Source organism: Electrona antarctica, assembly GCF_951216825.1.
Source record: "Electrona antarctica genome assembly, contig: SUPER_22_unloc_1, whole genome shotgun sequence".
Lineage (NCBI taxonomy): Eukaryota > Metazoa > Chordata > Actinopteri > Myctophiformes > Myctophidae > Electrona > Electrona antarctica.
The window spans coordinates 484032-499281 of NW_027638776.1; the positions used below are offsets into that span (position 1 = coordinate 484032).

Sequence of the window (15250 nt, forward strand, 5' to 3'; positions counted from 1 at the left end):
ACTCTGACAGTGTACAAATGGAACCAAAGGACCCTTACACGGGTCAGTTTACACTATAAAAACAGTGTTCATTTAACTCTGACAGTGTACAAATGGAACCAAAGGACCCTTACACGGGTCAGTTTACACTATAAAAACAGTGTTCATTTAACTCTGACAGTATACAAATGGAACCAAAGGACCCTTACACGGGTCAGTTTACACTATAAAAACAGTGTTCATTTAACTCTGACAGTGTACAAATGGAACCAAAGGACCCTTACACGGGTCAGTTTACACTATAAAAACAGTGTTAATTTAACTCTGACAGACAGTGTACAAATGGAACCAAAGGACCCTTATACGGGTCAGTTTACACTATAAAAACAGTGTTCATTTAACTCTGACAGACAGTGTACAAATGGAACCAAAGGACCCTTATACGGGTCAGTTTACACTATAAAAACAGTGTTCATTTAACTCTGACAGACAGTGTACAAATGGAACCAAAGGACCCTTATACGGGTCAGTTTACACTATAACAACGGTGTTAATTTAACTCTGACAGACAGTGTACAAATGGAACCAAAGGACCCTTATACGGGTCAGTTTACACTATAAAAACAGTGTTCATTTAACTCTGACAGACAGTGTACAAGTGGAACCAAAGGACCCTTACACAGGTCAGTTTACACTATAAAAACAGTGTTAATTTAACTCTGACAGACAGTGTACAAATGGAACCAAAGGACCCTTACACGGGTCAGTTTACACTATAAAAACAGTGTTAATTTAACTCTGACAGACAGTGTACAAATGGAACCAAAGGACCCTTACACAGGTCAGTTTACACTATAAAAACAGTGTTAATTTAACTCTGACAGACAGTGTACAAATGGAACCAAAGGACCCTTACACGGGTCAGTTTACACTATAAAAACAGTGTTAATTTAACTCTGACAGACAGTGTACAAATGGAACCAAAGGACCCTTACACGGGTCAGTTTACACTATAAAAACAGTGTTAATTTAACTCTGACAGACAAGTGGAACCAAATTAAATTTGGTTTAGGCCGGGTGAACATTATTTTCAAAAACCCAAACTGGAACACTTAATCATTTATAACCTACAGTATGACCACCACGCTTGTTCCAGGGTACACTCTCAAAGTCATGGGGGTCCAGCTCAATGGCCCTATAACGCATAACATGCTTCCTTGGAATGCTGGAGAACCACTGCAGTATCGTACTAGCCTGGTAAACCATCCTGGTCACGTGAATTCACCTTATCGTGTGTCTTCTGCAGGCTAGTATCTCAAGACGTACACTCGAAACTGTTCGAAACTACCACAAGCTACACGCAGCCGGACTACAGTGGCCTGAATATTCACTTAAGGAAAGACACAATTTGTAAAATAAAACCAAAAGCTTTCAAGTGAATTAAAATAAAAGTAGTAGTTGATTTTTTTTATTTTAATTAACAAAGTGCCTTTATATTTGGCCTAAGGGTGGCAGTAAAGGAAAGCTCATTGTGTCACCAAAACCATCAACATTTTTCCAGATCATGATCAGGTTTCATGGCAATCCGCTGTGAAACTAAGATTTTAACATATCTTGCATGCAAAGTGGAACTTTTGGTCCAATAGAGGCGCATGAAGCTCACAACACGGTGCAATGCAATGCGTTAGTGAGCATGCCACTATTCATCATATGACTAAATACTGTATTATTGTCTCAACGTCATACGTCCAAAACCTTTCAGTTTTCAGGATTCATTGTTCTAATTAAAAAGCATCAAAAGTAGCAGAGCTACAAGTTAAACAACGAGCTTGTGGATCTGCTACTTTTGATGCCTTTGTGAAGAGGTTTCTGCCCGACAGCAACATAGAGCTGAAGTAGCTAATCATGCACTAATCAGGCTAATCTTTTGTCCATCAGTCGACTTTGAGGCTTAATCAGGTTTTTGTCCAGGACTAGACTGAGCTGTGGACGTTGCTCTGTGCCCTTATGTCTCAGTATGTATGTATGTAACTGTATTTTCATTTCTGTTTTTGTGTTATGTCAAATGTGTGTATATGTGTTGCATACAAGGCCGCCGAGCCGCAAGACAGATTTCAGTGCGAACTGACAATAAAGTACTATATCATACTATATCATATCACTGGCAGCACCCCAGCATCTTTTTCCTTTATTTACCTGTAGCAGGGGTTGCTGACGGCCTCCTCGGGCGAGATGTACATGTAGGGCGACAGGGGCTTGTCGACGAACGCCCCGAAGCCCATGCGCAGGTTGCTGGTGGTGCGGTTCATGGCGTCGGCCAGCGCCCGGCCCAGGGTGCGCAGGCGGAACAGGTCGTCCTTCATGGAGAAGGACAGGTCCATGAGGTAGTAGAGGTCCACGGGGTAGTCCTCCACCTGCCGCACCTTCACCGTGAAGCGCTTGGAGTCATCTGGAACAGGGGGGTGGAGGAGGGGGAACTTTACTGTACTCTGTTTAGTTACGGGACGGTGAATATCTAAAAGCCTATTTTGACATGTCTAAGGTGGTCTTTAGACGAGAACGTTGTTCATAGGAAACGGCAAAATAAAGTATGGTTTGCTGGGGTCCCTTTAGACGAGAACGGCGTCTTCAGGAGGTGAAAATGCAACAAACTGAAACCACCTCCCCGAGTGGAAATCTTTGAAAATGGTCCTCCGGTCTCCGTGTAAACAGGCAAAACGGTGAATCCGCAAAACTTATGACATCATGGCTCACAACGCATATTACATTGATGCCATATATGATATCGTACAATGGACCTACAAAAGCGCCGCTCATCAGCGATGGTGAATGTAAAAGCATGATGTAAATAAAATGCCTTGATAGGCGGCAGCAGCGTTTATGTAGCCTAATGTATTATAAAATATACAACCATACCGTGGCGCACTCTGCCTGCATGCTCTGGGCTGCCTGTCAGCCTGTCTGTCTCTCTGCCTGTCTGTCTCTCTGCCTGCATGCTCTGGGCTGCCTGTCAGCCTGTCTGTCTCTCTGCCTGTCTGTCTCTCTGCCTGCATGCTCTGGGCTGCCTGTCAGCCTGTCTGTCTGTCTCTCTGCCTGCATGCTCTGGGCTGCCTGTCAGCCTGTCTGTCTGTCTCTCTGCCTGCATGCTCTGGGCTGCCTGTCAGCCTGTCTGTCTCTCTGCCTGCATGCTCTGGGCTGCCTGTCAGCCTGTCTGTCTCTCTGCCTGTCTGTCTCTCTGCCTGCATGCTCTGGGCTGCCTGTCAGCCTGTGTGTCACCTCGATGCGTTATAGAAAGTAGGCAGCGAGCGACGGCCACAACCACGTTGTGGTCTGAATCGTCATTCAAAACCCCAATAGGGTTGCGTGAAGGGAGAGCTACCTGGTTCTTCTTCTCGTACGTGGGTGACTGGTCTATTTGGCAGTGAGAACGCAACGGGACTTTGCCGTTTTATCTGGAGACTGTCCCCGTCTAAAAGACGCCGAAGATTTCAAATGTATCGACGGTCACATGTTTGAGAAATTCTTAACACTTTGAGTCCTGCCCGGTGGACAAAAGTGGTGGTGCTTGGGTGCCGGTGATTTTAGGCTATTCCACTATGACACACACGTCCGCTTTTGGCTTCCATCTTGGATGCTAAAAGCATAGCATCAATGCTAGCGAGCTAAAAATGAGGTCCATCCCTGCTCTAGAAAACACCAATGTTCCCATCGCGCTCACCTGATAATCAGAAAAGACCTCCGAACATCGCCGGTCTGGTCAACACCACGGACAGCCCGTTAGTTTCCGAGAAAAAAGCGTGCAAAGGCCGCGACTAAAACAGAAGCTAATGGCTATTGAGAAACATAAGCAGTGCGGGTGAGGCCCTGGCAGCCTGACAGCGCGTCGCTTGTTCGAGTCCTGTTCATGACGACCTTTGCTGAATGTCTCTCCCCTTCTCTCTCTCCCTCTTTCCTGTCCATCTTCACTTGTAACTATCAATAAAGGCAAAAAGCCAAAAAGCCAAAAATAAAAAGATCAGAACAGAACAACAGTAGATAGAAATAGATACAAACAGAACAACAGTACATAGAAATAGAGTATACAAACAGAACAACAGTACATAGAAATAGATACAAACAGAACAACATAGCAGGGACGTGCACACATAGACATCAAAAGGGGGCTTCAGCCCCTGCCCTTTTACCCGTCTGTAAAACAAGTGCCCTCTCCAGACCACGATTTACTATGGCGAAAGAAATGCAAATGCCACTCCTTTCCATGCCATCCATGCCGGAAGGCAGCATTCAGGAGAAATTGCTATTTTTCCGATGTCTCCTGAACTTGAACACAGCATTTTGCGTTAGAAATCCATGTCGTTACACCGCATCTCCAGTAGATAAAGAGTGCTGGGTTGCGCCACGGAAATAGCTGATCTACAAGCTCTCAACGCGTCGCAGAGAGCTTGTAGATCAGCTATTTGCGCATTTTTTGTCCTAAAGTGCCCTCTTACGGGATTGCAGCACCTGCCTCTCTAACCCCCCACGCACCTGGTCTCAGGGTGATGTGGAGCCTCTGGGGCTGGATCTGCGTGACGTCGGCCGTGGCCCCCGCCGCCTTGTTGCTGAGGGGCCGGTCCTCCAGGACCTGCAGCCGGCTGCTGGGGGACTCCAGGGCCGCCAGGGAGCAGCCCGCCGCCACCAGCTTGCTCCGCAGGTCACAGCGGGACGAGCTAGCCACCCCGTTCCCAAAGTCCTGCATGCGTGATGGAGACAGGACAAGGAGGAAGTGGTCAATCAGTTATGAAACACACTCACACCACAGCCACTGCAAGCTGCAGGCCCTGGAACTTACAAAAATAGCAGACCTACAAGCTCATAGCGCGCCACTCGGTGGCGCGCTATGAGCTTGTAGATCTGCTATTTTTCAATAGCTAAAGCATAACATAATGCTAACACCAAAAGGGGTTCCCGCCCAGAATGGGTTAATATTCGGGCCTGCCAACCTGCACATCGGGAGTAATTAGGGGTTCAGAGTCTTGCTCAAAGACACTTCGACACCAACTCTGGGGGAGCCCAGTATCAAACTAGGAACCTTGCAGTTCACCATCAGTCCACTCTACCGGCCACTCTACCCCTAGGCCACTGCCGCCCCAGTAGTAAGCCTATGAATATTGTCTGATGAACCAATTAAAAAAGTCTACCAACAGAACCTAGTAAATTCACACTTTTTGGGCATGCTGTGGCCAAGTCCTAAACCAGACTTCATATCCAGGAACTTGGAGGAAATGCTACCATTTCCCTCTGTACTCCAGGACCTGGCTAAGATATGTATGCACTTCATTTAGCAGAGAATATCTCAACTGTTCTTGGCTAATATGACCGCTGCAAACCACTTAGGAACTGTGAAAAATACCCGGAAATGACCACACCAGACGGCTACTTCAAACATGGCTCTATCTTCTAAACTGTTTGTGCGACAGATTTCCTGAGATGCTCAAAATGTTCAGAATACTCAGAATACAATAGACCATATGCACACGGCGGTCATCTTTCCACAAGTTAATGGCAGGGTGGAAACTAGCCGCAATTTGCCATTGACCGCCTATACGTACATCCAAACAGATGTACGTATTACGTAATTGTATTACATTATGTCAAACTCACTAACATTGCAGCTGTACGAAAAGCTTGAATGATGCTCTTTCTATCTGCAAAGTGTTTGTTTCATAAAAATCCACCATAGACATGTTATGAGCTACTTTATGTCAAGAAAAGTGTTTGGATTGATTGACGTGTCATGCTTCCTGAAGAAGCCCAGCCCATATATGGACTTACAGGACACTTTCTACAGTTTACATAAACAATGTCAAATAAACCACTTATCTACGTAACTGCAAAGGCGAAACAGATGGAACATCCTCTTCTGAAAATTGTGTGAGATAGATAACAGTCTGTCTCGATAGACTACCACAACCAGACTTATAAATCATTTTGTTTTGGGGGCACGGTGGCCTCCTCTCCTCTCAGGAGGAGAAAACAAAATGGCCTAGGCTTTGCAACAACAACTGTGGTTCAAAAAAGATGAATAATGTAAGCATAAAAAGGGCACTTTCCCATGCCAAGGCAATTGGGCAGGTGCTCGGGGGCACTGGTTGGCTCTGAATGTGTGTAACTGTAGGAATATCCTACATTATATATTTACTATATTGCACTCATTCTGTGTCTCAGTATCTCTGTAATTCTGACAGATCAGAGTGTTTAATGTAGAAGGGAGTTCCAACCGCGCCTCTAGCCTATGGCAGGCCAGTCTGGTGCATCTGAGAGGCAGCCTCTAGCCTATGGCAGGCCAGTCTGGTGCATCTGAGAGGCAGCCTCTAGCCTATGGCAGGCCAGTCTGGTGCATCTCAGAGGCAGCCTCTAGCCTATGGCAGGCCAGTCTGGTGCATCTGAGAGGCAGCCTCTAGCCTATGGCAGGCCAGTCTGGTGCATCTGAGAGGCAGCCTCTAGCCTATGGCAGGCCAGTCTGGTGCATCTGAGAGGCAGCCTCTAGCCTATGGCAGGCCAGTCTGGTGCATCTGAGAGGCAGCCTCTAGCCTATGGCAGGCCAGTCTGGTGCATCTGAGAGGCAGCCTCTAGCCTATGGCAGGCCAGTCTGGTGCATCTCAGAGGCAGCCTCTAGCCTATGGCAGGCCAGTCTGGTGCATCTGAGAGGCAGCCTCTAGCCTATGGCAGGCCAGTCTGGTGCATCTGAGAGGCAGCCTCTAGCCTATGGCAGGCCAGTCTGGTGCATCTGAGAGGCAGCCTCTAGCCTATGGCAGGCCAGTCTGGTGCATCTGAGAGGCAGCCTCTAGCCTATGGCAGGCCAGTCTGGTGCATCTGAGAGGCAGCCTCTAGCCTATGGCAGGCCAGTCTGGTGCATCTGAGAGGCAGCCTCTAGCCTATGGCAGGCCAGTCTGGTGCATCTCAGAAGCTGACCTGACGAAGATGTAACGTAAACATTGAAACGTTGTCACCTTTTACCTGCACCCCGTTATTAAACTAAGGGCCTAAATTGTCTGAGCTGCTCCAGTGCCTTCTTGTATTACAGCTGCATTCAGTTCTAGGGTGGATTTCCCCTTTAAAGACGTGCCTGCCACTGCTCACTGTGCTCAGGGAGAGGTCTTGTGGTCAACTTTTCACTTAGCTCTGCTAAAATGTCTAAATTGTAAGTGTAATTGTAGCTCACTGGCTGCTTAGGCTGCTGTATTGTGTTATTGTCTACACTGCAGTCGACATGTTGTGGCCTGAAAAGGCCTATTCCGCTTTATTCACTATCTTAAAGTAGCACTTGCACCCACTTTCAACCTTATCTTCATGTAATTGGTTCCCAATAATGTTATGAGATGGCACCATTTCCGTAGTGTGTCTCATTGATGGGCTGTGGACAGTTCAGAAACCTCCCTAATAATGACATCGTCAAGCTAATAGAAACGACAGCCTTTTTCTCCTGGAAAGTTCATATACTGAAATAGCCCGTCCAACGATTATGTCACTCACTGTGGTTTTCGGAACTGTCCAGTGTCCACCCTCCTCTGAGACACATTTAACTGTCCAGTGTCCACCCTCCTCTGAGACACATTTAACTGTCCAGTGTCCACCCTCCTCTGAGACACATTTAACTGTCCAGTGTCCACCCTCCTCTGAGACACATTTAAGATCAAATATGGAGGGCTCAAGCAGATGTATATCCCACAGTGAGTATCATCAAAAAATAAAGTAAGTACAGTAATTTCATTACAGGTTAACAACACTTTAAATCTACACAGGATGAGTATAGAGCAGAGATGTTCCATTTGTTTGTACAATGGGACCTATAGGCCTACCTTAGGGTTGACGACATCTTGCAATGGGTCTAGTCCACAACATTCAGACACCCATGTATACCTGTCTAAATACTTCCTTAATGTCAACGAAGTCCACACCCATATCACCAGAGGGAGTTCACCAAACCATGTGCAACCCAGATTCGGCACAAACAAGGGACTAAATTATTTTCGCTCCTATGCCACCAAAATGTGGAACGCCCTACCAACAGTCATTAAGACATGTGAATCCCTTGACTCCTTCAAAACCGCTCTCAAAGGGCACCTACGGGCGGCTGCCCCCATAAAACCCGAATCCACCACCCACCCCTTTTTCCCCTCACTGTATATGTTTCTTTTCTCCCCTTTTTACCTACTCTATGATGATTTCCTGTTTTTGGCTATATAGAAGTGTATATTTGTATGTCTCTATGGACCCTATTGTAAACACGTGTAATGCTTTATGGTGTCAGTTAACAGTTTTGTATTGAGTTGTGCTTGAAGTGTACTGTAATTCTCCAATCTGTTAATAAATACTTCAATAAATCAATCATACATTTGGCTTTAAAGGACGACAAGATCAACATAAAGTTGTTCCTTGTGTTAGGGACAATGACAGAGCGTCATCAGCAGGGACGTGCCGAGAGTGTTTAGAGAGGCAGGGGCTGAAATCTTGTAAGATTGAACAAAAATAATGTAAGCATAAAAAGGGCACTTTCCCATGCCAAGGCAATTGGGCAGGTGCTCGGGGGCACTGGTTGGCTCTGAATGTGTGTAACTGTAGGAATATCGTACATTATATATTTACTATATTGCACTCATTCTGTGTCTCAGTATCTCTGTAATTCTGACAGATCAGAGTGTTTAATGTAGAAGGGAGTTCCAACCGCGCCTCTAGCCTATGGCAGGCCAGTCTGGTGCATCTGAGAGGCAGCCTCTAGCCTATGGCAGGCCAGTCTGGTGCATCTGAGAGGCAGCCTCTAGCCTATGGCAGGCCAGTCTGGTGCATCTCAGAGGCAGCCTCTAGCCTATGGCAGGCCAGTCTGGTGCATCTGAGAGGCAGCCTCTAGCCTATGGCAGGCCAGTCTGGTGCATCTGAGAGGCAGCCTCTAGCCTATGGCAGGCCAGTCTGGTGCATCTGAGAGGCAGCCTCTAGCCTATGGCAGGCCAGTCTGGTGCATCTGAGAGGCAGCCTCTAGCCTATGGCAGGCCAGTCTGGTGCATCTGAGAGGCAGCCTCTAGCCTATGGCAGGCCAGTCTGGTGCATCTCAGAGGCAGCCTCTAGCCTATGGCAGGCCAGTCTGGTGCATCTGAGAGGCAGCCTCTAGCCTATGGCAGGCCAGTCTGGTGCATCTGAGAGGCAGCCTCTAGCCTATGGCAGGCCAGTCTGGTGCATCTGAGAGGCAGCCTCTAGCCTATGGCAGGCCAGTCTGGTGCATCTGAGAGGCAGCCTCTAGCCTATGGCAGGCCAGTCTGGTGCATCTGAGAGGCAGCCTCTAGCCTATGGCAGGCCAGTCTGGTGCATCTGAGAGGCAGCCTCTAGCCTATGGCAGGCCAGTCTGGTGCATCTCAGAAGCTGACCTGACGAAGATGTAACGTAAACATTGAAACGTTGTCACCTTTTACCTGCACCCCGTTATTAAACTAAGGGCCTAAATTGTCTGAGCTGCTCCAGTGCCTTCTTGTATTACAGCTGCATTCAGTTCTAGGGTGGATTTCCCCTTTAAAGACGTGCCTGCCACTGCTCACTGTGCTCAGGGAGAGGTCTTGTGGTCAACTTTTCACTTAGCTCTGCTAAAATGTCTAAATTGTAAGTGTAATTGTAGCTCACTGGCTGCTTAGGCTGCTGTATTGTGTTATTGTCTACACTGCAGTCGACATGTTGTGGCCTGAAAAGGCCTATTCCGCTTTATTCACTATCTTAAAGTAGCACTTGCACCCACTTTCAACCTTATCTTCATGTAATTGGTTCCCAATAATGTTATGAGATGGCACCATTTCCGTAGTGTGTCTCATTGATGGGCTGTGGACAGTTCAGAAACCTCCCTAATAATGACATCGTCAAGCTAATAGAAACGACAGCCTTTTTCTCCTGGAAAGTTCATATACTGAAATAGCCCGTCCAACGATTATGTCACTCACTGTGGTTTTCGGAACTGTCCAGTGTCCACCCTCCTCTGAGACACATTTAACTGTCCAGTGTCCACCCTCCTCTGAGACACATTTAACTGTCCAGTGTCCACCCTCCTCTGAGACACATTTAACTGTCCAGTGTCCACCCTCCTCTGAGACACATTTAAGATCAAATATGGAGGGCTCAAGCAGATGTATATCCCACAGTGAGTATCATCAAAAAATAAAGTAAGTACAGTAATTTCATTACAGGTTAACAACACTTTAAATCTACACAGGATGAGTATAGAGCAGAGATGTTCCATTTGTTTGTACAATGGGACCTATAGGCCTACCTTAGGGTTGACGACATCTTGCAATGGGTCTAGTCCACAACATTCAGACACCCATGTATACCTGTCTAAATACTTCCTTAATGTCAACGAAGTCCACACCCATATCACCAGAGGGAGTTCACCAAACCATGTGCAACCCAGATTCGGCACAAACAAGGGACTAAATTATTTTCGCTCCTATGCCACCAAAATGTGGAACGCCCTACCAACAGTCATTAAGACATGTGAATCCCTTGACTCCTTCAAAACCGCTCTCAAAGGGCACCTACGGGCGGCTGCCCCCATAAAACCCGAATCCACCACCCACCCCTTTTTCCCCTCACTGTATATGTTTCTTTTCTCCCCTTTTTACCTACTCTATGATGATTTCCTGTTTTTGGCTATATAGAAGTGTATATTTGTATGTCTCTATGGACCCTATTGTAAACACGTGTAATGCTTTATGGTGTCAGTTAACAGTTTTGTATTGAGTTGTGCTTGAAGTGTACTGTAATTCTCCAATCTGTTAATAAATACTTCAATAAATCAATCATACATTTGGCTTTAAAGGACGACAAGATCAACATAAAGTTGTTCCTTGTGTTAGGGACAATGACAGAGCGTCATCAGCAGGGACGTGCCGAGAGTGTTTAGAGAGGCAGGGGCTGAAATCTTGTAAGATTGAACAAAAATAGTGAACATAGCTGATCTACAAGCTCTCAACGTGTCGCGCTGCGACACGTTGAGAGCTTGTAGATCAGCTATTTTCGGGGCGCAACCCAGGACTCTGTATCTACTGGAGATGCGGTGTAACGACATTTCTAAACAACGCAAAATGGTACGTTCCAAGTTCAGGAGACTTCTGGCCTCAAACAACAACAAAACAACTGCCCTCTGGCGAGGGCAGTTGTTTTACAGACGGGTCAAAGGGCAAGGGCTGAAGCCCCCTTTGATGTCTATGTGTGCACATCCCTGCCTGGTCATCAGGACAGTTTTTGCTGTCTCCTGACTCCCTGCTGGCAGAGAAACACAACCGTAAGGAGAACCAACCCACCTCTTGGAAGCACCAGGCACAGCTGGGATGAACCGCCAGACACTGCTTACATGTACTGACTCCTCTGCTGGTGCACACGTTGGAGCCTGGGCAGTGACACACACCACACCACACCACACCACACCACAACACAACACAACACAACACAACACAACACAACACAACACAACACAACACAACACAACACAACACAACACAACACAACACACACACACACACACACACACACACACACACACACACACACACACACACACACACACACACACACACACACACACACACACACAGCAGTGTTAGTCAGAACAGTCTCCAAATAACATAGAACCCCCCTCAAGAGCATAATGGGTTAGCAAAACAAATTAAGCCACCAGTTTAAGGAATTGCTATAGTTATAGTAGGCCATTTGCGGGGAGAACTGGGCACATTCTGTGTTATATTAAACATTTAGAACACATTTCCAATCACTCACTCTTGCATTTTGGCAGGCAGTTATGTTAAGGATATTAATACAATTAAAAATGGCTGAGACAAAGATTTAAAAAAGCCCAGGCCAGTTATTTTAGTAGGCTTAATTCCTCTTTACAAATATAATCCGGATTTTAATTAAAACATAATAGCCAATTACAGATCATCATAGCCAGCAGTGTAAATAATACATATGTAGACTAGACCTATCCACTGATTGCATAGGTCAGCTGAAGCAAGTGCATTTTTAATTTCGGTGTTTTTCTTGTTAAAACAGTCGCATGTTTTGTTTTCTTCCATTATAAAGTAGGCATAGAAAGAAAAAGCACTGCTATTATTTGTTTTAGACTCAAGTTAGCTAAATTGATACTCCACCGCACGAGGGGGGTTTCAATTAGCGACACCGTCCGTCGTAAGAAAGCTACTGAAAATGTAGTTGGCTTAATTTGTACCCTGGCATGAACACACAATGTAGTAACTTTGTAAACTTACCACAAACACCTGTTATTCCGCTAAACAGTACAATATAAATCCACGGTATTGTCTTCACGAGGAGTAGCTGCTTAAGGGCACCCATCCTGGACGGGACACCTGATGGAAGACTGTCTCAGTGGTGGTGGAGTCAGCTCTGGTAGGAATCATCTCTCTCTCTCTCTCTCTCTCTCTCTCTCTCTCTCTCTCTCTCTCTCACGCACACTGTCTGCAACACCAAATACAGTCAAGTGTCCTCTAGTGTTCCCCTCCCTATAATAGTGAGGACTACAGTCACATTATAGACTAATGCTACTGGGTGGAGCTGCTGGGCATTCGCTTCAGGTGCAGCATCCGCTAGCACTATTAGTCTATTACATTATAATAATAATTATTAATATTATTATGATGATTTAATACGTGTTTATTTTTTGCCTTTCTGTGTTAACATGGTTTTAACTAGAGTTTGAGTTTTTTTTCCTTTGGTATGCACTGCCCCCTCGTGGCGATTTTCAGTAAGACAACGCTAATGTATTTACATTAAATTGCCTTAGGTATATATAATCCTTACACATTGAAGCCAAAAACAAATAACAGAGGAAAATAAACCTATTATATTTTAACTTTTGTGCTAACTATGAATGGATACTGTATAGATCTATAGATCTACACTTTTTGGACTTGAGAGCTACTTTCACAATGACCAGCTGAACAAGATCTACCCACCAATTCGAATTTCTGAAAATAGTTTAACAAAAAATTACCCGAGGAGGGCTTTGGAATAATGGTGCTGGCATTAAGACAAACCCACTTGGAATGGGAAATTGAGGGGGGGAACAGAATTGGTATTTTTTTGAATATAACTTTGTAATACTACTGATGTTTGTGCGCAACACTCTTGAAAACTCATTGTGGATTTGAGCTGACAGGCCCCTGTCAATCAAGAGCCTTTCTTTTTTTTTTTTTTTAAGGTTTTTATATTCAATTATATTTTTCATGCATGTCATGTGGTCTACCTGCACAGCCTTTGTGATCTACTGGATCATAGTTTCATCTAATTTAAAAGAAGGTTATAACCACTTTTTCACTATTTCACTTTCAAACATGTTCAGGGTAATTGTATTGTCTAAAAGAGAAAACACCAGCACTGGTGGACTCTTAGTAAAAAGAAGAAAAAAAAGAAAAAAAAGAGTGCCTTAAAACAAGAGTCTGCGAGTGCTGGTGTTTTCTCTTTTAGAGATTACTTTTTCTAAAGTTATACTGACCCGACCGCGCACCCGGCATGCTCAGAGTCTTTAACCCATTTTGACCTGAGATCAGATTCTAAAAATGTCTTCTACATCCTGACAGTTTTCTGAAAAAGCTATGTTTCTATGTCAGTGGTTCTTCGATTTTTCAAAAATAGCAGATCTACAAGCTCGTAGCGCGCCACTCGGTGGCGCGCTATGAGCTTGTAGATCTGCTATTTTTCAATAGCTAAAGCATAACATGATGCTAACACCAAAAGGGGTTCCTGCCCAAAATGGGTTTAAGAGAGTTGGATTTGTGTGAGCTGCAGCGATAGCCTACTTGTATTGTCTACTCAGGCTTTTGTGAGCACCTCAGACAGTTTTCTAGGCCTGCTAGGCCTAGGAGTGTGCATTCAAATTGCCCTTTAAAGGATCTTGTGAAGTTGTGGTCAACCTTTCACTTAGCTCAGCTACATTTCTAAATCGTAAGGGTAATTGTAGCTCAATATAATGAGCTGCTGGTATTTTGTTATTGTCTAACACTGCCGTTGACAAGCTGTGACCTGAAAAGGCCTGATGCTTTGTTTTTACCGTCTAGTTCAAATTGAGGTTCAATTTAAGCTCTTGATGACGAAAGCAGTCCGTCCAGCGTCCATTCCCTCATTGTCATTGAGTGTCATCATTTTCCGATGAATTGAACAGGCGGGACGTGCAGAGAGTGTTGGAGAGGCCGTATGGCCTTTCCACGCCATACCGGAAGGCAGCCCAGCAAGCACGGTCAGGACCTGGACGAATTAGTGACGTCTCGATTGAGGCCAAATCAAGTCAAACCAGACTAGTCAGATCTGGCCCAGAATATCACCTGATTTCAACCAACATCAATTCTGCTCACTAAGACGAATGTCCCAGGATGAATCAGAAAGAGTCAGATCGTGGCCAGATCAAATTAAGTCATATCATAACTAGTCAGATCTGGCCCAGAATAAGCTATATTATTTCAACTGGTGAAGACGTCCTGGAAATGACGTAAAGATCATCCCCATATGGGCTGTGATCTGGCCTAGTCCTGAACGTCACTGGAGTCATCGGAGGACGTCATCATAACATCATCATGACATCATTGCTGGGCTAGCATTCAGGAGAATTGCTTTTTTCCCAAAGTCTCCTGAACTTGAACGCAGCATTTTGTGCTGAACAAATTTGTTTAGAAATCCATGTCGTTACACCGCATCTCCAATAGATAGAGTGCTGAGCGCTCCGAAAATATCTGATCTGCAAGCTTTCAACGCGTCGCAGTGCGACGCGTTGAAAGCTTGTAGATCAGATATTTTTGTTCAAAAGTGCCCTCTCTGAAAGTGGTAGCCTTAGGGGAGGATGAAGTCTGGCTGCGCCAGGCTAGGGCAGTGGTAGCCTTAGGGGCAGATGAAGTCTGGCTGCGCCAGGCTAGGGCAGTGGTAGCCTTAGGGGAGGATGAAGTCTGGCTGCGCCAGGCTAGGGCAGTGGTAGCCTTAGGGGCGGATGAAGTCTGGCTGCGCCAGGCTAGGGCAGTGGTAGCCTTAGGGGCGGATGAAGCCAGGCTAGGGCAGTGGTAGCCTTAGGGGAGGATGAAGTCTGGCTGCGCCATAGGGCAGTGGTAGCCTTAGCGGCGGATGAAGTCTGGCTGCACCAGGCTAGGGCAGTGGTAGCCTTAGGGGCGGATGAAGTCTGGCTGCGCCAGGCTAGGGCAGTGGTAGCCTTAGGGGCGGATGAAGTCTGGCTGCACCAGGCTAGGGCAGTGGTAGC

The 15250-nt window shown here is 45.8% G+C and overlaps 1 protein-coding gene across 1 annotated transcript in view; it reads right to left on the bottom strand.

The window, feature by feature from the left end:
• LOC306916009 (integrin beta-3-like) overlaps positions 1 to 15250 on the bottom strand; it is a gene marked incomplete at its 5' end in the record, with an annotated part of 89564 nt that overhangs the window by 73395 nt on the left and 919 nt on the right. Inside the window, 4 exons of the mRNA XM_079530584.1 lie at positions 2176 to 2428; positions 4507 to 4711; positions 11301 to 11386; positions 12261 to 12359. Of these exons, the coding sequence (XP_079386710.1) occupies positions 2176 to 2428; positions 4507 to 4711; positions 11301 to 11386; positions 12261 to 12359 (643 nt within the window). The remainder of the gene's footprint in view (positions 1 to 2175; positions 2429 to 4506; positions 4712 to 11300; positions 11387 to 12260; positions 12360 to 15250) is intronic.